General features: G+C 43.9%; 1 protein-coding gene across 7 annotated transcripts in view; it reads left to right on the top strand.

Annotated features, from left to right (window-relative positions):
- Window positions 1-23,873, top strand: part of LOC111569350 (C-terminal-binding protein 2) — a 71,170-nt gene that overhangs the window by 22,720 nt on the left and 24,577 nt on the right. For 6 of the 7 annotated variants that reach the window (XM_055004546.1, XM_055004545.1, XM_055004543.1 and 3 more), the window contains exons 2-4: window positions 14,316-14,470; window positions 18,756-18,900; window positions 21,569-21,775. In XM_055004546.1, the coding sequence (XP_054860521.1) occupies window positions 14,316-14,470; window positions 18,756-18,900; window positions 21,569-21,775 (507 nt within the window). Of the gene's footprint in view, window positions 1-5,695; window positions 5,852-14,315; window positions 14,471-18,755; window positions 18,901-21,568; window positions 21,776-23,873 lie in introns of those variants that run through there. The other variant, XM_055004548.1, reaches the window with a different exon arrangement.

The raw sequence follows: 23,873 nt of genomic DNA, 5'->3' as shown, positions 1-23,873 counted from the left end.
CACAAGGAAGAAAATAAACACAAAAAGAAGGTCCTGAGAAAGCAGCTATCTGCTCAAATATCAAGGAGGCTATGTGCTTCACTGCCAGTCAGGGTCAGACCTTGATTCAGTCTCTGATTTTCTGTTCATCCATAACCCATTATGAAAAGAGTACCTGGCTACAGGAGGCTTTTAGTTTAAACTTGAAGAGCATGGCTTGTATTTGGGTCAAACGGAGGTCAGATCCCAGTTCTGACACAAACAAACCTTTTCAGAATTCACATTTGACGACTTCCTCCAAAGGGGCTTAGTGTGGTTTTGTGAGGCCCAAATGAATCGTACCAACGTGAAAAATAGAATAGAGCAAGTTTAAAAATGCCCTGAGTGTCTGTCAGTTTTTATACCAAATAATATTTTACAAGAAATGCATGTTTTCTTACTTGCATCTTGTGGTTTATGTGTATTGCTGATGACTGTTTTTGCAGTTAAAATGAGTAAAAACTGCTCTTCATGAGGTCTTTGGATCAAATCAAAACTATGCATATTTTGTTGCCAATATAAGTAATTGAGAAAATATTGGTCTCCACTTATAATGTGCTACAACATTAGCATAAAACAATACACATCCTCTTGACAGCACTAAAGCTAAGTCAAAATGGCAGTAATATACCACAATATAAGGTTCAGGATGGGGAAAAAAAATGAAAGCCAGAGAAACTCTACTGTAAAAGCCGGCCAGGGATATTCTCCAGAGGGAAAACTGCTGCTGAGCTGAACCCCTGCTGACCCACATCCAGCATCCGAAACGAACCCCTGAACCTCTGGTCATAATGTGGTCAGCTGAAGCCTCGTCTCTAAGCAGCAGGTTGGCTCGCTCTCCCACTTGCTTTCTTAAAATCCCTTTAAGTGCTTTAGGGGGATTTAACAGGCCTCTACATCCAACGTCCTCTCAGCAGCCAAGTTGCAGCTCTTACAGGAAAAGGGCGCATACAGTATAATTAGGCCGGTTAAAGAAGAGGGTTCCCTTCTCAATGGTAAATCCACACAAACTGTAAGGAGGCTCGGGCCATTTGTTGGGGCTTCCAGAGCGTGACCGCTTGCTCTTGATGTCTCACTATGCTAAAGGTCAGGGCTTAAAGAAGTCATGCAGCAGGAGGGAGAAGGGCGAGCGGGCTCTGAACTCGGAATTCTTCAACTCTGGCTTTGAAGTGAGAAATGTATTATTATGTTTGGAAAAGGAAACTGCATCTAAGGAAAACCAGCACAATAGTTCTGGCTATATCTATAGATGGTCATTTTTAGTCTTTCCAGATTTTTATTTTTTCTTAAAAACAGATTTTTAACCTCGCTTTTAAGGATTTTTACCCAAGGATATGTACATTATTGTGCATGCCAAAGCACCCTCCCCAAAGAAGGGTTGATATCGTTTACACACTGTGTGCTGAGAATATCTGTGTGTTATAGAAAGTGAACAGAAGAATGAAAGAAAAGAAGAGGGAAGGAATTAAAATGAATAGGATATAGCAACCAAAAAAATCACAAGCAACTGAGTTTTTAAATTCTGACTTTCAGATTTTTATAGCACTGAATATTTTCAAATTCAGTGTTTTATTTTTCCTCAAGTTTCCAAATGAGCACTGATACATTTGCAGATTTTGGGGAACAAAAACAAATAAACTCTGCTCTTCTAAACTCTGCTCTAGGTTTGTACGAGACATTTTGCTGTAATAAGCGTCTCGGCATCATTGCTTTTGCTCAAAGGCGTGGTTGCAGTCGTGCATTGTGGAGGTCGAGGAACCACACAGATGTAGAGCCAGTACTGGTTCAGACCCAAATCTGGCTGCCCTTCATCTAAAAGAGGAAGTATGTGTGTTTGTAGGGGGGGCCTGCTGTGCCAACGTGTTCCCATTAGTGTTTACTCGCCCCCTCTGAACGTGTACCGACATGACCGTCAGCGGCTGGACTCAGGATCATCTAGCTGTTTGTTAGCACCAGGCCTGTGGCTGCACGTACCCTCATTTTTCTAGACCTGTAGAAAGGAAGAAAGAAGTAAATGGTCCCTCTGTGAATTTGCAACAATACGATCATAAGAACAGAAATTTCACCAATCCCTAAAATAATTTAATATCTTATTTTATCTCGCATCTTTGCCAGGTTTATGCATTAACGACCAAAATCAGGACCTTCTCTATAAGAAAAAAAATATCAAGTTTCAGGCTCCACAAATAAGCTTTCCTACCTGAAGAAGGGCCGTTTCTTTCTTGGCAGCACTTACCTTTAGGCTATCTCAAAAGTTAAGAACACTAAATCATCAGTTATGTAATACCCACAGCTGTCCATTTGGTTTACAGAACCTGCTGCCAGCTTTGCATGGCGTTGTACTGAAGTTGGTGTATGGACTCATTCAGGAAAATGAAAGTTACTGGTTATCTGAAAAATAAAAGCAGAATAATTCATTCCAGTAAAATGTTTCACTTCAGTTGATAGTTGATGTCCACAATTATCTGTGTTTTATATATATTATTTATATTTTTATAAAGTTACTCAACTCACTTTGAAATTCACCACTTTAGCCAAATTTATCAACTTGCACTGGTTGTATTTGTAATCTAACACCAATGAAAATATATACATTGAGATACATAAATACAAATACGGATGAAGGAATGATCCCACCTTGATCTATGGTAAAGCTCCCATATGGGAAATTAGTTATTGTGTGTAGCCTTCCAACTTTACGAGCCAATAAGAATTCGACTCAGGTGTTCCCTCACACCTAACTACCCAATGACTGTCCAGCTCAAGCAGCTCTGCACTGTCAATCACATGTACAGACAGAGTTTTCTTCCTGAAGGGGGGCGGAAACAGCAGGAGCTCACTGATTCGGGGCATAACAGCCTTCTTAGAACAAATGCAGTCATGCTGAAATGAGCCATCTTTGCAATATTTTGGGCTGAAAATTTAAAGACACACTGTGGAGATGTGTGAAATTAACTTGCTGAGAGGGAGGACAATATGGGATCTTTAAATTAAGACTGCAAGTAAACCTCCGTGGCACGTGGAGGGCAACCCGGGTGAATCTCTTGTATTGCACTGAGATTAAGGTTCCAAATGACTGGCCTGGACTTCTGCACGCACCTTGTGCAAGATCATGAGGGTTGTTAGATTGCAAAGCCTGTCTTGCAAGGTCAGCCTCTGCCAGGGGAGGTCTCCTGGAGTAGATGGGTGCTACAAGAGGCCTAGGCAATGGCAGACTAGTATGCCTCGGGTGACCTGCACAGAAGCAACCAACTCCAGAGAGCAATAGAGGATGAAGGGACTTCAGTTTCAGGGAATATATAATAGGCTGTTGATGAGCCAGGGTCCGTTCAGGTAACCGAACTTTATGTTTCCATCTAATGTGTTATTTTTCGTAAGTACCGATTTCGTTTTATTCCTCAGGCCTATTCCAGAAGTGGATTCAACTTCTGCCCTGCTCTCTGTGCAGCCCAAAAGCAATTAGGACCCTAAATTCAATCATTTTATTTGACTAATTGCAGTTAATTGCTTGTGATTTAATAGTTTTTGTTGTTTGGAAAATTAATTTTGGGCCAACTGATAACAAAAATAAAACCCTCCTGAGAACAGCACTTGAGAACCAAGCAGCACTCGTCAGTTTTGACTCTAAAGCTCAGTAATATTTGACCTTTTGACCCACTGACCTGGCATTCATCTATGGTTATTCACAAAGATCTTCATTGTTCTTTGATATGCACCTCATCTCGTCTTATTCTCAAAATATCTCTAACGTCACAAGAACTGCTCTGTGTCTTTTGGGGGAAACTGTGATCCACCAGATTCTATATTCACATATTGCTGTCAGTCGACGCCCCCCCTTCTCCTGCACATCCTCTAATGTTATTGAAGAGACAAAGATCAGAGGGGCAGCCGTATCCCCACACTCCATCAAGAGCGTGTGTGTGTGTGTGTGTGTGTGTGTGTGTGTGTGTGTCTGGCCGGCTGGCTGGCAGGAAGTGTGTTGCCGCTGCCTTTGATGGCCACACTCCCTCAGATGTGTCATTGCTCAGACGGTGGCTTTGGATGACATGCCATGTCTCCGCTTGTTGGGCTCTCGCCGCTGAGAAACAACAGCCCCGATAATCACCTAAACACACACATATGAAGCATCATTATTCTGCACAGAAAAAAAAATTGAAGTGGCATCACACCAGGATGGACACATCCACCCACCCTGTGTGCACAAAAAACAAAACAAAAACCCCTGCTCTGGCTGTTCCACCTTTCCACTCCACTGTCAGCGATAATCGGCTCTGGCGTGTGACCGTGCCGGACTCTTTTGTATATTGGTCGTGCTTGTCATGCATCCTTGTGCGTTTGCGTGCACACGGGCCTCGCTGCAGAGTTTGCAGGGAGGCTCGGCTCGCTTTGTTATTCTAAACAGGGTGCTTTCAGCCGCTCATCCTCGCAGTCATTCAGCAGAGCGATCTGTCAGTCCGCTTCCCCTCCCTCCTCCTTCCCTCCAGGGACCAAACTGTGAACTTAACACACTCGGCTCTGATGACTTCCCTGATGGTGCGAAAAAACAGCCAACTCTACAGCTGTAATGTTATTGCTGGAGTGGACTGAATGTTGCATTGTTCTTGCGGTTTTGCAGTGTGTGTGTTTCAGTGTAAGGAGGGAGGGAGAGGAGTGTGTGTGTGTGTGTGTGTGTGCGTGTGCGTGCGTGCGTGTGTGTGTGTGTGTGTGTGTGTGTGTGTGTGTGTGTGTGTGTGTGTGTGTGTGTCACTATTGCAACCCGAAAAATGGCCTGGGTGGGGTGGTGGTTTGCGTGAGTGTTTTCTGCATGTGGTGGGGGACGTTGAGGTCTAGATGAAAGTGGTAAAGCAGGAGGAGGAATCCAAATAATCAGGAGGTGAGGCTGGGAGTGAAGCGAAAGAGTGTGTGTGAGACAGAGAGAGAGAGAGAGAGAGAGAAAGAGTGAGAGAGGGGGAGAAAAAAGGGGCAGGCGTTCTCAAAACACTGTGGAGTCCAGATCAGAAATAAAACATAAAAAAGGGGAGAAGGAGCAGGAGGAGGAGGGAAAAAAGGGAGGAGGGATTGTGCTTGAGTGTGTTATGTGTGCAGATCCTATGAGAGAGCCTCAGCTCTGCATGTTCAAGCTGGCACTTTTAATTTAGACAGATTTTTTTTTCTTCGGCAAGATCTTTTTTTTGCTCCGCCGCATGTGGTTTATTATCAGCTAAGACAAAGGCAGGAGGAAAGAGCTAAAAAGGAGAGAGACGCGCAGTGAATAGATGTTGCGCAGCAGCTGACAGCAGAGGAAGCAGCAGAGAGAGTTTTCCAGCCATCGTGTTCCCCGACCGCAGCCTCTTTTTTTTTCCTTCCTGGGAGATTAAAAAAAAAAAAAAAAGAAAGGACAAAAGCTTCTTCTCACCCCACACTCCCTCCTCCTCCAACCAACCTCTCTGGAGTGTGTGTTTTGTGCGCGCATGTGTGTGTGCGCATGAGGACGCCGCCGAGGGTGTATGGTGCTTCTTTTCTCCCAGCCCTCAAAGGCATGGACTAAAAGATGATGCAGCCGGGAGCTTAGTGAGAACTCGCATCGCGGAAAAAAAAAAAAGCCCCTTCCCCTCACCACCAAGAGGGCCAGACCGAGAGGAGCAACTCCCGGGGAGGGGGGAGGGGGGGTTAAAGGAGGAGGAGGAGGAGAAGAAGAAGAAGAAGAGGAGGAGGAGGGGGGGATACCCTCCTTGGATTATTACAGAGGGTCTTCCACTTTCTTTTTTTTGAGTCTTTTTTTTACCACTCTCCTCACCTCAATCATCTACTGCGATGCTTTAAACCCGAAGAATGTGGAGGCAACATTTTCCAGGCAAGCAGCATGTTTCCTGTTTTCTTTTCTGGATGTCTAATAAAGTCTGGCATGTGGGAGTTTGGGGAGGGAAGTAGGTGGGTGAGGAGGGAGGGAGGGAGGAGGTGGGTGGATAAGAAGGGAAAGGGGGTAGCGGTTGTGGGTGTGTTTGTGTGGCCGGTGAAGTCCGGTGTTGTCATTTTCGAGGTCCAGCCCCGTGTTGTGCCGCCGCGCTTTGCTTGGTTTCGATGCTTCTGTAGCTCCAGGTCGTGGTGGAGAATAAAAGAGCGGGAAAGAAAAAAAAGTGGCAGGGAGGAGATTGGGAGGTCCGGCGTTGATTTGTGCCCATGGATGCTGTTGACACCCGCTTTTGTCCGGCGGTGGAGTGTGGGCCCCGGCCTGCCGGCACACACAGAGGGTACCATTTAAAAACAGGCGTGCGCTCATTTTCTTGGCAGGGGATGGATTGGTGTGGCGGGCAGCCGGGTGGTGACAGGGGTGGGGCACTGGCAGCTCAGGACAAGTGGCCTTTGTGTGCTACTTTTGGGGAAGTGACGGGAGGGAAGGGCAGGGAGGAGGCTGCCAACAAAGGGTGCTTATACCCGCCCTCCCTCACCCGCCTCACCCCCACTACAACTCATGCAGTGACCTCGTGCTGTCACAGGCAGATGAAGAGTTGTGTGTGTGTGTGTGTGTGTGTTTATGGCAGGTTGTGTGTGTGTGTGTGTGTGTGTGTGTGTGTGTGGAAAGTAGTAAATGAGTAATTCAGCCCCAGCAAAGCAGAAGTACAGACTGGCAGAGTGCCATATGGAATGGAAGGAAACTCCAGCGAGGAAAACAAAGTGTTGTTTGACCCTAACGGCACATCTGTGCATTATGCCAAGCTTCTCCTTTACCCCTCAGTCGAGCTGCTGGCGGCTCGCCAAGGTTGTGTGTCGGTTCCTATTCATTAGCTGCTACATCCATACAAGTGCATTCTTGTTGTGTCCGTGTTTTCTTGCAGATCGCGCTTGCGCCTCCGTAAGAACATTTATTACACGCAAGTAGGGTTGAGGTTTTCTTCTTAATAAATGTGCAACGATTTAAAGTTGACCCTGCTTGCTAACATCTGCACGGCTTATCCCAAAACCAAGAAAGTCCCAATTTGTGGCTTAAATTATTTTTGAAAGTTTTACTAGGATTTTCAAAACTGCCCATAAATAAGACTCACCTCCCTGTTGGTCCTGCTGACGTGCAAAATCACTGTTTACCCGTAAATGTATGCTGATATCAATCGGCTTTTTCTTTCCTTTTTTCCCCCTCTTTGGATCGAGCACAGATGCCAAATTGCAGTGAGGACATTAGCCAGACAACAGCCAAGTTTTTGTTTGGCCTTTGGGCGAGCTACTTGGAGAATTTGCTTTAATTAACAACAGCTGATATAATTGACTTCCAATGACATTTTCCATTTTTAATGGCCAAAAAAAACGCCATTCGGTGAAGATTTATTATGAGGAGCCCGTGACCTGAATGTTGTGTAGTCGAAAAACAGATAACAATTTGATGTGAGTGTTGCAGCTGAATGAAAATGGAATGAAAAATGACGCTTGATTTATTAATTTATAGATTCTATTAAATTTCTTGAAGCAGCACCTACATATAAAGGTATGTAAGAGGGGTTTGGCTGTTTCGCCAACCTGGAAATGGAGCCATCTGTTCAAAACAAATCGTAAGGCTGAGGCGACGTAACCGTATTATAAACCCACTCGTCTTTGTATGGGCATGTCCCACCACCCTCACACAGCCTCCTCTTGTTAAACCGGCTGCATGTATTAACCAGGAAGTGGATGTGGGTCATGTGTCAGCACAGTGGAGCTCAGGGTGCCACAGTAAATGGCTGTAACTGTTGGCGGTCAGCAGCAGCCCCCACCCAACCTTGTTGTCAAGACGGAGCCACCTGCAAACAGCAGCTTGGGGTTGCTAGGTAACCGGTGGCAGCAGATGATGATAGTATGGTGGAGGGCTGGTCTGGTCTCCCGTTACCACTGAATCGCCTTCTCTCTTCCTCGTCTGTTTTCTTCTTCTTCTGCACTTCATTTCTTCATCCCCCCACCACCACCCTTCACTGGAGGCAACATAACACCAGCAGCCGAGGCCAGTGGTAGGAAGAGACTCCCAGCTCCCTTCACCACATAATGGAAACTCTGGCCTCATCTCCCGGTGCTGCTGCTCTGCTGCGTACCGCTGCCAGACTCTGACTAAGTGTTGCTGGCTCGGGAACCGCAGCCTCCAGCGCAGGCCCAGTTCGGCTTCCACGAGTATTCAGGAATGATTGGAGTGAAAATACTGATGACTGAGTGTGATCGAGATCTAAAAATGTATTTTAAAAAGTGATGTTATAAATTCTATTGATCTACATCAAGAGGCTTTTAAGCCTTTTTCTGCTGGAGGCTTAAATTTCTAAAATAATTGTGACCCAGTTCTCATTTTTGACAAATTCTAATTGAGAAAAATGCTCTGTTTTTAGTCCACTATGCTTTAGTACGGGGATTTGAAAAGATTCGAGTAACATTATATTTAGCAGAATTTAAAAGAACATAAATTCAAGGCCCCTTTTTTTTATCATCTCAAAACCCACATGATGAATCTTTTTGGGCTTTTAGGAAGTAAAGAAAATTCCTTTAGAGCTTAAGTCTTACTTAATAAATGGCTCTAGTGTAAATCTGTATGACACGTTTGTCATATCATTACGAGATAATTAACGAGCGACATGTACAGAAAGATCAGCAGGATGTCGCTGGCCTTGACAAATACTGAACAGTTATTCAATGAATCAATTAGTCAGTGGAAAATAAATCTCAAAATGATCTTACTGGTGACATTCAACAACCAAACATCACTTCAAGCTCCAGTTACTTCATCTGGTTGATTTGTCACTGTTTTTGATACGTTATAGACTGTGCAATTACTTAATTAGGAGGAAAAAAATAACTCAAAAGATTAATCACCAGCGAAGCAAATCATTAGTTGCAGCTCGAGATGTGACAGAGTATATCATTACACACACCCATCGGGACTGTCGTGTGTGTGTTCCATGCATTTATTCCTTTGGCAGGTAAACCCACAACAGCAGCTGCCTCCCTCAGTGAAAATTAACTCATCCCAAATCAGCACACACACACACACACACACACACATTCACAGTCTGGCAGCAGTTTAGCAGCAAGCAGAGGAAGTGAGAACACAGAGGCAAGGAAATGTGGAGGATTAATTAATGGAGGAGTGAAATTAAGAGCACCCTCCCTCCTGCGGTTCTGACATGACCCCTAACAGTCCACAACCAGCTTCCCCATCACCCACCGTGGGCAGATTTGTGGCAATCAGCTGAAGTGTGTGTCCACCTCTCGCCTGTACTTGAATGTCCAGTTGTGTGTATTAAGGTGGTCAGCAATGGGAGCCTGCGGAGAAACTGGCAGACCTGCTGAAAACCCTGTTTTATTCCCGCATGTTGCCTCTGACAAGGTGTTACAGCACTGTTAAAACAAGAGAACAGAGAGAGGGCTTGTCAGCGTGGAGGTTGAAGTCTGTTTCCATGGATCTCAGCGTGTCTCGGTGAGATTGTAACCATCCAGTGAGTTAAATCCCGACTGACATGTGAATGGAGAGAAATCTGCTGACTGCTTTGCGGCACAAAATTATTGTTGTAACAGTTTAGTGCAAAAGTGGATCCCACTTAGCTTTTCGTAAAGCTTTTTTTACCCACAATTTGCAGGACAAAAATCCTTCTGATTCAAGTTAAGGCACATCAAAAAGTCATTTGAGTATATAGATTACATACAGTTGTGAACAAAAATTTACATACACTTTTTTGAAACCATGTATAACATGGCAGTCCTTGAGTTTCCAAAGACTCCTAATTTTCTATGATGGATGCATTCGTCTTTGTCACAAAAAAATTGAAACGCAATGTGTTTCTTTTATAGAATTATTGTAGGTTTTCTAGGAAAAATAAAAAAGTATGCTGGGTCAGAAATATACATATCAGTTTTGGTTATGTAGAAACCTACAGCTGTAGAGATCAAGTTGTCATAGTTGCATGGCCTCTTAACTTCTTTTGAGTGATTACAGTTGACTACAGCTGCTGACTCCAAGCCAATTTAAACAAGGCTGCACAGTGCTGTTTAATAGGTTTCACAGCATTTCATTTATTAGATTTCAGCACATTAGGCCTGGTTTACGATGGAATATAGGAGGTTAAATTGCAATGCTGTTGGAAAATTGCTAACATGTCAGATTTTTTTTTTTTACTATTGTTTTGAATTTTATTAGGTCAAATTGGACCTAGATGCAAATTGTCGGTTCCAAACCATCAAACTTCCAACTTTGAAATGTTGTAAATTGCCCTCTGTAGTCCATCTAAACACATGAATTTCCTTTCTACATAATTAAACACATTATTCTAGATGCACAAACCACTGGCATGCTGTCAGCGCAGAGAGGAAAAGGTGCTGATAAGGGTGCCATGAATGCATCACATATCAGGAACGGGTATTGGCAGTGGTATTGTGCAGCTGACAGACCCAGTGGTTCTGGTTGAGACTGGTTTGATGTACATGCTGTCAGTTTACCACAAGGGGAGTGTTGCCTGTCACCTCCCTGCTTCCCCCTCTGCCCAAATACATCATCTCCTCTCCATCAAAATCAGCGGAGTGAAAATCAATCTGTCACACAGGAGGACACGCACAAATACACGCTTCGGCTTATAGCAAGACAGAGCGACGGGAAGGGAGTGATAGAAAAGGAAGAGAAGGAGTGACGGCTGAGGTGGAGGAACGACAGCGGAAGGAGGGGAGGGTGATCTGTAAAAGACAGCTGAGGAACGATAGCAGAGGTCGGGAAGAGATGCACGTGAAAGGGGAGGTAAATGGAATCAGATATGCAGGGAGCAAACGGACACACTGAGCTTAGACAACGGCGCAAAAGAGGGAGCTGTCAGAAGATGCTATCGTGCAGCGAGAGATCTGCGGAAGCACAACTCTGCAGACGGCGCTATGAAATGTAACAGGAAGGAGTCTGCAAAGGGGGTAGATTTAAAGAGACTGAAAGGTCAGAGAGAGACAGAGAAACCCAGCAGATGATTCATGAAGTTCAGCCTATCTAACTTGTGCCTGAGGGTTTGACGCAGCCTGCCAACCACTCTTCTCCCCTCCTGCTTCATCCACAGCCTCTCTCACCTGCACACCCACCGCTGTCTGTGCTCGTTACACACTAGTATCCACGGTTAGATGAGGCGTGGAGAGGGTTATTGGTGTTGTGGCTGTTTTCTGTGAGCCTTTAATCAATATTTTTGATATTACCTTTGAATCAAATCAGTGTGTCGCGTGAAAGGTTGTAGAGATGGAATCAATCAGCTCAGCAAGCCTACTGTTTGAGGTTGTTTGACCTGCTTTCTTTTTATTTTTCTGCACATGCACTCTGCGACTTTTATTCTTGTCATATCTGTCAGCTACTTCAGATATTTGTCTGTTTCCCTGTGGCCAGGACTATACAAATGCAACTGTAAACTTAGAAAATTTGTGCTGCGTTGTGTCACCTCATGTAAATCCACATGTCAAGTTGATATACGTTGTGGGGCTAAAGTTGATTAGTCAGTGTATTACTCCTACAGTTAAGGGGTTAATTGTTTAGTCAGTGATGTGCCATAAGGAGTGGGGAAAGGCCCCCAGCACACAGCTTTAAAATGCTTTTCTGTAGCCCAAAACTTAAGGAATACTGCAGTTAACAGAGATTTTCAATGCAGATTGATGTGTTGATTATGTTCTCAATTACTCTACTCATTTTTTGGTCTACAAGGTGTTGAAAAATAGTCATCAGCGTTTCCCAAAGCCCAAGATGACATCTTAGAGAATTATTAATTTCATTGTTGACAACTAAGTAATTCATAATTACAGTGCTAATTCCTAAGTTTGAGGAGCTGGAACCAGTGAATGTTTTGCATTTTTGTTTGAGGAATTGTTCTGTTGACCAACTGATCATCCGTGCTGCTTTTCTGATGCAGTCAGATGCCGAACACACTCTCACCAGTTTGCCGTACTGGTCTCGGCCACTGCTGTCCAGTCTTTATCAGGTGCCTCCATTAATATTCAACGAGCTGTCACTCGCAGATGTGCCACAGGCAGCCGAGTCGCCACGCCTCACCTTTTTCCCGCTGTCATGTCACCTGTCTCGAACAGGGGAGAGTGTGATAAGTAGGTAGAAAGCCGTAATGGCGGTTGATGATGGTGGGTGAGGAGGGGGAGGCGAGGGAGGGAAAGGGGTGAGGCGGCTGTCTGCACGTCAAGAGAGCAAACATCTCCTCCGCCCCTCCACGCCGCCAAAGTGCGAGGAGGATATGGACGCTTTGCGCCTCCGACCTCCAACTCTCGGGCGCAGATGCCAGCGGTGCCAGAAATAAAGTGCATTAAAACTGGCAGTCAAAGCCTGTTAAGCGATCACCATGACAACAGGCGGAAGGCACAGGGAGACGACACCTCCGCTGTTATCCTCCCCCCTGCCCTAAGAGGCTGCACTGCTGGACTGCTCGCTTTCTGTCAGCTGGGCTTTCACTCTTCCTCTCCTGTCATCTGTGTTCGTCTTTCATCCTCCTATTCTTCTTCTTCTCTGATGTGTCTCCCAGGAGCTCTTTAGACTGTGTTTTAGTCTGTTTTTACATTTTAATTCCATTCTTCTCAATTTTTTCTCCCTCCTCCTCCCACCTGTTTGTTTTCCCGCTATTTTTATCACGTATGTGCAACGGCCACACACACACACAACTATCCCAGCCTTAAATCTCCTAATCTCACCTTTATCTGCCCTAATCGGCCTCCTCTGCTGCTGTAATCCCGAAGAGCATGTCCCTAATGAGCCCTCCTCCTCCGGCTCACCTCTCCTCTCCTTTCCCTTTTCTCCACCCTGCTCCTTATCACGACCGTGACGTCACTGTAATCTTCTTCTAACTTTAACGGAGTGAGGTAAGCATCCAGATACGGATCTCGGCAGCCAAACCAAAGGAGTGCAGAAAAACACTAGATAAGAAAGGTGATGTCATGAAATCACACGGCAGCATCCACAGGGGATCTTGCTGTTGTACATCATGTCTGAACCAACTTCTTAGCCTCAGCTTAGACACAGCTACAGCTGCTGACTATGAGTGAAGATCATGACCCTACACAGTGTTGGGCTGCTGGTACTCGGCGGGGAACCTTCTCAGGTCCATCCATCCTCAGGCTGGCTCCTGAGCTACACGCCAGCGCTCAGAAGCAGCATGAATATTGATGCTCCTCACTTGTTAACATTGTATGAAGCAGAGCTGGTAATTGTCTGTCTTCTCAGTGCGACACGTCTCCTTCAGTGGAAATGTGTGAGAAGGTCGACCCACGGGGGAACTCGGCTCTCCTCGCTTTAAATGAGAAAAGTGGCGAGGGAGGAAGGAGGGAGAACGAGCCGAACGGAGACAGAAACTAGAATTGCGACAGACACTTTGTCAAGTGCAGATGCAAGTTGGCCGTGGGTTTGTTTCAGGCTCGTAACGTTTTCTCGAACGCTCTCCATTTCAATGATAGATTGCTCTTTTGAGGCAGGGCAGCAATGAAACTCATTTTGAAAGGTGTAGCTTGCAGTGTTTCTCTTCTTTTTTTTTCTTTTAGTTTTCAGGTTCACAGCTGCTGCTTTCACTCATGGGGAGGCAAATGTAGCATCCTCCCTTCTGAACTGGGAAATGAGAACAACCACAGCGTGCATGGCAGTGTGCACTTCTCATACCAATGCACAAGAGAATATGTTAATCTTCATATGAACAAGTGCACATGTGCATATAGCGCTCTTGCATATAGTATATAGTGAACATGAGAGTTTCTCTGTTTGGGAGCCGTTCGACTGAAAGGATTCCTGTAAGTGAGGCTGTGGTCTAATCCAGTCTTGAGTAGGTGCATTGATTTATTGAGCAACGCTTGTTAGTTCGGAGAAGCTCTACTTCCCGCTACATCCTGATCAGCTCATGTGCACACACACAACTGCACACACACACACACACACACACACACACACACACACACACACACACACGGCAGGTAATTGTTAGCCGAGTCTTTTATTCTTCACGAAAAGAGGAATGAATTGAATCCAGCTGGCAGGAGAGTATAACTAGTTGTTACACTAAATGTTTGAACTTTTGAAATTTTGTGCCGCACAAAGTGGGTGGTTTTGCAGTAACTATGTGTACTTGTCTATTTGCACTCACATTGTGCATTTGTTTAATATTAGCTTTGTTTTTTTCTGTATGTGTGATCATCTCTCACATCTTAACCATGTGAATGCAACAAGAACAGTAAAGGATGACTTGGTTTAAGCTGTAAAACTATGTCTCTGAGCATGACGGTTGGTAGGCTTATGTGTCTAGACAGTCAGTGAAACAAATAATCTCTTGTCCCTAAAATAATCCTCCCTCTTTTTTTTTTTCTTGCTTCAGGTATTCGGCCCCAAATAATGAACGGGCCAATGCACCCGCGCCCCTTGGTGGCCCTGCTGGATGGGCGTGACTGCACCGTGGAGATGCCCATCCTGAAAGACTTAGCAACTGTCGCCTTCTGCGATGCCCAGTCCACACAGGAGATCCATGAGAAGGTAGAAAACACACACACACACACACACACACACACACACACCGCTTCGCTTGTAATTGAGCAGCTGAAAGTTGATAAAGAAATGAAAGCTGCCACTCACTCCCATCTACCTCCTTCTTTTTCCATCACAGCGCTGATATGTGACGCGCATTATATTGGCCCCATGCACACTTGCCAGTTAAAATATAGTGGCTTCATTATGATTTAATGTCACTTTGTGGCCCAGAGCGCGATGCCTATATCAATGCCATTGTTCTAATAGAGAGTCTTGTATGGCGGGGATGCAGTGTAATTACATTGGCTTGTAGACGCTCTTTATTGCTTTTTATGCAGCGCTGTGGCTGCAAAACAATATATGGCCGCGGAGATGGGTATCACCCGAGTGCTATCTCTCCATCTGCAGACAGAGTGAGAGCCGCTACATCTTTCCTCTCGCTGTTTTTATGAAAATGGGACATATTAAAAAAAGAAGCATTTGCATAGAGATCAATTCAATCAAGACCTTGGGCGGTGAGGAGAAGGGGGGAGTGGGTAGCTTTTTGTTTGTTTTAACACTGCCTTATCAGGAAAAACATGATTGTAATGTGCACCTCGCCAGCATATTCAGCAGTTCACAGTAATAACTTGCAGTCTAGATACCCAGAGGGGCGGTATAGATTGAAAATGTCCAATCTCTTCTTTCTGCGGCATGGATGCGGAGATGCAGTGTTGATAACTCTGGGAGTTTCAGCATGATGTTGTCAGGGCAGACGCCAGCTGCCACACCTCCCCCCTACATGCACACAGTGGAGAAACTTATGGGAAAGACTGGCCAAGGGTCAAATATGAAATAGGCCTGAGGTTGCATCAGTTCCTTATTTCTCAGGTGATAGAGACAGGATAAAATACACAGGCAAATGCTCATCAGGATGGAGTTACAAAACCACTTCAGTGAAATCCTGCATGCAGCACCTGCGCTCCAACATTATCATCCAAGGTCTTTGTCACAGCCGTCGCACCTCATAGTCGCATGTGGCTTGTAAAAGTTGGATGATAGCCCATATGGCATAGAGTCAATATTGGCCTATTACACGGCCTGACTCTGCTCATCCAATAGTGGTGTTAAGCTCGGTGCTGCAAGTAATAACTGCTAATGTAAGCACATGATGTAGTGGTAATATGTTTAATTTGTTGTTTAATCTTTAAAGTGTGGTGAGATCCTTAAATAGCTTGTTTTGTCTAATCAATAATCCAAACCTGTGTAATCATATATAGCAGGGAAAAGTAAATGATGATAATAATAATTAACTGTGCGATTATAGAAATTGTCAATTAAATTTCTATTGATTAATTGCCTGGGCCCCAAAACTCACCGAGAGGGTTTAGAACACGTGGTGTCTTTAAAAATATGCCAAATTTTTGATATTTATCAGAGCCAAAACTGTAAAAAAAAAAAAAAGAAAGAAAGAAAGAAATAATCTGTGGATTTTCAGCTTTCAAATGGTCCTTAGAAACATGCTTTCTAAAATGTCAAAATATTCTTTTAAGTCCATATTCACTGAAGTGTAAGTTGTTTTTGTTTTTAAGCTTCACTTTGTCATGTTAGCCTCATTAAAACAAACAATATTTTTCCCTTGTACTGTCTTCTGCTTTTTTACTCACATCTGCTGGAATGGATTTTGAGATGCAGTCAAAAAAGGGGTCATAGCTTCCTCTTTATAACTCATTCCACATTATTGTGTGATGCTTTTTTAGTGTTATTTAAAGCTATTATTATGTCGCCCTTTAAGCAACAGTTTGAGCAGCACAACCTTCGTGCAAGGTGGGAAAAAAAAGTCTGTTCTCATCATTACAGCCAGCTCTCATCCCCACTACATCCACCCTGATCACTGGTGGGATGATTTCATAGCCATAAAATCCCTTCCAGGGAAGCCACAGAGTCAAACACACACACATGCATGTGGTACAGTATGTGCATCCATCAGCAAATCAAAACTTTGCAACAGTATACTCTCTCTCACGCTCAGCCGGGCCAAGCAGGGAGGCCTCGCTGCCTTGTCAGGAGAGTCCAGGCATCATAAGAAATGATAGATGCTAAAAGCAATAAAGCTTTGGTTACACTGAAGAGGGGGGATATAGTTTAGGTCAGAGTTTCCATTATAATAAACTACATTCAGGGTGAATTTCCCGTCATACTAGAAGACTCCTTCTCAAAAACAACACACAAGACCCTCAGGCCCCAGTGCAGAAGGGATAAAAACTGTATGTGCGCACTTTTGCAGGTATGCATGTGTGCAAGGAGCGTTTTAACCTTGAACTAGTATCTGCAAGGCTTGTCCAGGACACGACTCTAATAAAAGCAGTATGGAAATTCAGGGCTAATCTACTAATCACAGGAAAGCTAATGCAGTTTGGCTGGAGGTGAATGTGGAGCTGTTATTTAGGCGCTGACAGGGGCCTCTGCTGATACTGAGGGGGAATAGTTTAGATCCGCATCAGACTGAATCACAGGCCGGGTCACCTTGTCCATGTTAAGTGGCAGAGCAGCAGTGTGCCACAGTGACGGCCACCCTCGGGTGACAGAACTACAACTTTTTTGGCAAATGTTCCACTTGAGTACATTCTCTGACAAAAAGGGATTGTCTTTGGTTGATCGTTAAAAGAGATTTTTTTTTTTTAAGAAAAGCAAAAAAAAAAAAAAACGATTTCAGTAGCACTAGAAGGAAGGTTAGGTCATTTGAGTCACATTCAACAGTGCCACCATGTGGTTGTTTAAAAAGCGCTGTATGTTTTGGCTCATAATTTCTGATCTGTGGCGTGTTAGTTTCCATGAAAAATTCAGATTACCTGCTTTAAAATGAATAAATTTTGCGTATCCCATGTAGATTTTTTTCCAAATCAGAGTTCCTCATTTGCACAGGAGTTCAACTTAAAATCAATTTCTGTGCTGTTTGAGTTCAGCGATTACACATTCAGTTCAGAGAGGTAACTTGCGTTTTTGCTTTTTCACCTTGCAGCCCACATACATGTACAACATACATTTATTCACGCTGCTTAAAATCAGGTTTCTTTCAAAGGGCTTCTAAATCTGTACACCTTGTTAGAAATTGTGCAACAAACAGGACCAAGTACACAGAAATACAGTTCATAATCAGGAAATACATAGTAGCAGTGAAGGGTACTTTATAGTTTCAGTTTTGATCTGCCTTTTTGTCTCACTTGTCTTTATTGTTGTGTTTAACCCTCTGAAATCCATGCAGTTTTTGCTCACTGTGGGCTATTTTTTCTCTGCAGAATGAAGTCCAGCACCTCTATGCAAACAGCACAAACATTGCCAAAATGTACATACCCACAGGTGTCACCAATACTGAGAAAAAAGATGACTCTACATACTATCCATATTTTTCTACTTACATTTATAATTTCTTTCAATACTTGTCCTCTGTCTGCTCTGTCAACACTGCCTGCAGTTCAGCCCAGTTCAGCAAAAAAATCCTTGAATTTTTGTCATGTGACGGTGGGTCACAGCTGACTTAATAGTAGCTTCACTGTTGAGTCAAAGAGTTGGGATTTTTTGTGTTTTTTAGAGAATCTGGTTAGCGTGAACAGATGATTTCTGGCAAATTTGCGACATTTAAAATCAAGTGATTTTGGAGAAATATCACAAATTTAAGTTGTGATTTGGTCGGTGAAGCCAAAAGTCACACATGTAGAACTATTCTTTATATTTTTAGAGTTTCTGACTCTAATAAATGCCTTTCAAACCTGCCAGTTGGTTGATTTTAGGTATAAAGAGTACGACTTCATATTTCTTCGACCCGCTATGCTATCATACCTCAAGGTTTGTCCTGTGATCAGTGGATGCCTTGACCTCTCTGTCTAGTCAATTGCCTACATCCATAGACACCCCCAGGGTCTTAGGGCAAGTGTGATGACTGTGCAGAACTGCAGCCCCTGCAAGACAATATAATGACTTGTTTCCTCATCCAGCGCAGGTCTTTAAATGGACAGTGTGTCAATGCTGCTGGTGACCATGTGATGTCTGTAGTTCCCCTGGCCGTGAAAACTTAAATGTTTTCTAAAGTGTCCAAAGTCATGCCAGACATGTGATTTTCATGACTCCTCTGAAAGGAATGCGATCTTGTGATTGTCATGAGTTCTTATGTGCTCAAATGGACTGATGGCCATATGTTGACCTCTAATGAATGAATGAATGAATGAATGGACAAAAGGAAGATTAATGAGTGGTTGGGGAATGCCTTTTTTTCAGCTGAATTTTCTGAATGTGTGTGTGTGTGTGTGTGCAGGTGCTTAATGAAGCAGTGGGAGCCATGATGTACCACACCATCACCCTGACCAGAGAGGACCTGGAAAAGTTTAAAGCTCTACGCATCATCATCCGCATCGGCAGCGGCTACGACAACATCGACATCAAGGCGGCTGGAGAGCTTGGTAGGCATGCTCAAAACAGCTGGCACTGATCACATACATGGAACTGATCTGTTCCATGTATGTGCTTTTACATTATTGAGTTCATTATGTCTGTGCGAGATCTCATGTGTTTTGCATTGCTTTGAAATTTACCTCATCCCAAGTCGTATCGATCCCTCCATAGGGAGCAGCGTCTGCTTATTTTTCCGTTTGATCGTTGGTCTCTTAATGACATGCAATACCTCAGGCACCAGTAATCAGATTTAAGCAAATCTTAAGGGGATGAATCATCACATCGCTGCATTATAGCGTTTGGAAAATTGCACAGATTGTCCAAAAGACACGGTGCAGTTAGGCGTCAAAATAAGATACAGTTGATAGTGATTTTTCCCTAAAGGGGGTGCCTACTTCGGACAGCATGTTTACCGCCTCTTTGTTTTTACTGTATGGATTTTCGGAGTCGGGCTGCACAGTGGCGTAGTGGTTAGCACTTTCGCCTTGCAGCAAGAAGGTCCCTGGTTCGCGTCCCGGCTTTCCCGGGATCTTTCTGCATGGAGTTTGCATGTTCTCCCTGTGCATGCGTGGGTTTTCTCCGGGTACTCCGGCTTCCTTCCACAGTCCAAAAATATGCTGAGGTTAATTGATTATTCTAAATTGCCCGTAGGTGTGAATGTGAGAGTGATTGTTTGTCTATATATGTAGCCCTGCGACAGACTGGCGACCTGTCCAGGGTGTCCCCTGCCTTCGCCCGAGTCAGCTGGGATAGGCTCCAGCCCCCCCCGCGACCCTAGTGAGGATTAAGCGGTGTATAGATAATGGATGGATGGATGGATTTTCGGAGTCGTATCAAAGGCTGAATTAAATAGTCAGATGATTTGTAGACATCCCACTGTGAGCCAGCATGTTCAAAGGGACAGGGAGTGAAAGAGACATGGGAGGAGAAGAGTTCAGTTTTCTCTCTGAACCACCACCCAGGCTTATATCAGCAGGCTGGTGGCTCAAACAGCTCTTACAGTTGACAAAGCTGCCATTTCCCTGCCAATGCGAGATACTGTGTCTAACAGCCACCCACTCACTGAAGGCGCTCTGCCTTGCAATGCAGGAGTCAAAAGCTATCGTGCCTGGAGAAGGCGGCGCTGATATGACGGCTGTTCTCGGGGAGAAGAAAAGGGCCCATTGATTGAGCAGGCTCTGGCTATTTTTTGCTGTCCAGAGACAACTGTGCTGTTACTCTGAGATACAGAGTGGGATGAGGACATTAGAGGAGAGCGAGGGCAGGCAGAAGTGCTTAAGTGTTAGAGCAGGAAGAGGGGAAAAAAAGTCAGCGTTGTTGGAGGAAAGGAAAGGTAATACCATAAGTTCAGGGGTTTAAATTGCCTGAAGGCTGCGCAGTTGTGTGCTGGATGAGATCTTGGTAGAAACTTGTGTTGTTACATGTTTGCATATCTATATACACATGATCTTGACATATAGAGGATGAGATTGTGATAATATTTTGCTGATGATGTTTCCCAAATGTAAACTGCTGATTTTTCCCAACAGCAGTGGGACTCTTCAACAAGGCCAGAGACCCCCAGAGAGAGTACCTCTCTCCCCCCACCACAGACATTGTCTCTATGCTTTACATTAATGCACCAGATTACTATCATCCTCTTGCACTTTTCAATTTCTTATTTACGCCACATACTATGTAACCTTGCATATTGCCATATTGCAGTTCACTATTTCTCACTGTATCGCAGATTTTTAAATTGCATTTGGTATCGCTGAATTTTCGCCATATCACGGGATTTTGCAGTGTTTAGGTATTTTTATACATTTATTATTGTGGCAAGCTGCATATAAGAACAATGCTGGAGAAAGTATATCTGCTGTTTATGCACTCTGCAACTGACATGCTTTTATTTTGACACACACAGAGAGCAACATTACAAAAAATGTGTCAGAAAGTCATCAAACACACTTCACACTCACGGTCCTGACAACAGAACACTTAACCAAACTAACTAGGCTGACTGAACCACAAAAACACAATAAAACACAAACATTAATAACACTGGAACACTAATAGAAACCACAATAATAACATTTAAACCCCCAACACCCCGAAATCCCATGATGCATTGCAGCACAAGAGTTCAGTCGTAGCAAGCGGCTCTATGATCGCTACATTATTTTAATGATTTTTGTGGTAAAAATAAGCATTTTCTAGCCTAAAAAATTTAAAACTGTCAAAAATATATTTAAAAAATAATTATTAAAACATATTAAAAGAATATTTAATTGAAACAAAATGTACAGCACTGGGCTCTGATTGGCTCAGAGACCGTAGCATCATCTCCTCTGTCTCCCATGTATAGCAGCATTCAACATCTGGCCTTCCCCATTTCACATAGATGTCTGATCGCTGTGCATAGTTTTGCTCTGTGGTGTGTAGGGAGAGTTTATAAAGCCTTAAAATATATATAAATAATAAAATAAATATGGTCGCTAATTTGCAGATTTTCGTCTGGAACATAACCCCCGCGATAGACGAGGGACCACTGTTTATGTATTCAGTGAAATGGCCCCAAACTCAACCAATTACCAGTCTCAGTATCTTTAGCTCATCATGGTTCAGCAGGATTAAAAGGGCAACCTATGCTGGAGGACTTTTTTGTCGATTAATCTTCAACTGTTCTTTCTTTAGGCATCGCTGTGTGTAACATTCCCTCGGCAGCTGTGGAGGAGACGGCAGACTCCACTCTGTGCCACATCCTCAACCTTTACCGACGAAACACCTGGCTCTACCAGGCTCTCCGGGAGGGCACGCGGGTCCAGAGCGTGGAGCAGATCCGGGAGGTGGCGTCCGGCGCCGCGCGCATCCGCGGCGAAACCCTGGGCCTCATCGGTTTCGGTGAATATCGCTTATTCGACGATTTGTTTTTGCAGCTTTTAAATCCTCACCTTCTTACCTCTGCTCTTATATTCATCGTGTTTTTTTATTTTTTTTATTCTCTTCCCCTCTGTGTTTTCATATCCTCTCACCGCTCTGTGTGCCTTCTGTTTTCCTGCTCTGATAAGGTTATTTTTCTCCTTCTGCCCGTCCCACAGATTATCTCAAGGTTGTCTGTTTCGCCTCCCTCTGGGCTGACTTCCTTTCTCTGCCTCACTGTTCCCTCATCCCACTGCTCTAATGCTCGCCATTATATCTCAATTATTCTCTCTTCTTCTGTTTTCCACTCTTCTTCTCTGTCACTGTGGTCCCTCGACATCTTACCCTGCCATAATCAGGCCTCATGGCAGACTAGATTTGGCCTGTGTGTGTGTGTTTGTATATGTGTGTTACAATTCGTTTGCCTCCCTGCACCTGTTTTACTGCTGATTGTGTTTGCTTGTGCGTCATTCTGCCCTGTCTCAACATCACTGAGCTGACAGATGCTCGGTCTTCTCACAAGCCCTTCCAGAGTGCCACCTTATCTCTGTGTCCACATACACTCCCCACAAACACACTCACACACACACACACACACACACACACACACACACACACACACACACACACACACACACACACACACACACACACACACACACACACACACACACACACACACACACACACACACTCACACACATAAAAACACTGCCTCCTCCTCCCCACAGGTCCCAGACAGCTGCCTGGACTTACTGTGCCTGAACAGCAGGTCCTGGCAGGGAAAATGTCTCCCCCGATCTCTCTCTTTTTCACCCAGTCCTCCCACCTCCAGCCTCCTCTACTGGTCTTTCTGGCTCAAGCCATTTCCAAAACAATGTCCATTGTCAGTGGGAGGTTGGGGAGAGCTAAGGCCTCCTGGTGTTTGTTTGTCGGACTCTGCACATGCAGCCAGCTGCACAACTCTGCTGGCTGAGTTTACAAGAAAGAAAAGAAAAACCTCTGGCTCTGGAGCCACAGTAGACTCAGGAGCACTTCAAATATCAGCCATGCCAACCTTTTGATCCTCTCTTAGAAACAGTTTGTACTCACTGGTGAATTCATTTGCCGTTTCTCATTTTAGATGTAATGGTAGCGGTCTAGTTATTACTCCCAGATGAGTAAAAAAGACATGCACGGTATTCTTGTCAACCTTTTTACTCGATCTGGTCAAATTGATTTGGGATTTTGAGATTATGTTCATCTAGGCAGAGCCGTCTAAGAAACCTATAATCAATATTTTTATATTAACATTGGATCAAATGAAGATGCGTTTGTGAAAGGAGTCGCTGGCGGTGACAAATCCACAAATAATTATCACAGACTCTGCAGTTCCCTTCAGCTGTGTGGGGTGATTGAGTTTAGTTTCATCAATGTCATTTCCAGATGCATCAAGCGGCTGTTTTTGTACAAAAAAAACCTAAAAACCTCTGATGAAAAGACCCACTGACATCTAGACAAAGTTAGACACTAGTTAGTGAACATTTCTTTAGCTGAAGAGACAGAGGATAGACACCAAACATAATGGCCAAAAAAGTTAATGCATGTTTTATTCACATTTATATTGACAGTGTGCTTATTTTTCCTGGCAATATAAAATCCTACACCTTTATGGAAACAGCTCAACCAAATGTGCATGGTGCAGTATAACACAGTTTTAATGCCATAAGTAAAAAATTTGAATTTCTTTGATTGTACATTTCACAAAACTAGCAAAAACTTGTAATTAACATGCACAGTATTTCTCCAAGTGCCCACAGGTGGTACTAGTACTGGAATAAAGAATGGTGGCTCTATACTTTATACATATTTTACTACTTGCATTCTTTTTAATCTATCGAAATGATTGTCCGCTGTCTGCTCTGTGTAAACACTGCATTAAAGAAGTCTCCCAGTATGACAGGACTTTTGACCAAAGCTAAGCCACTTACTCATTTATCTTTTTAAGAATGCGGTTAATGCAGACAGTTAATTTTTGGATTTTTTAAAAAATTGAGACATGTAGAGTGAAGTGATTTTGAATAAAGATCACAATTTTAAG

This window comes from Amphiprion ocellaris, chromosome 18 (assembly GCF_022539595.1).
Source record: "Amphiprion ocellaris isolate individual 3 ecotype Okinawa chromosome 18, ASM2253959v1, whole genome shotgun sequence".
Lineage (NCBI taxonomy): Eukaryota > Metazoa > Chordata > Actinopteri > Pomacentridae > Amphiprion > Amphiprion ocellaris.
The sequence above is the reverse complement of the archived record's forward strand: the minus strand, read 5'-3'. Positions and strand labels throughout refer to the sequence as shown.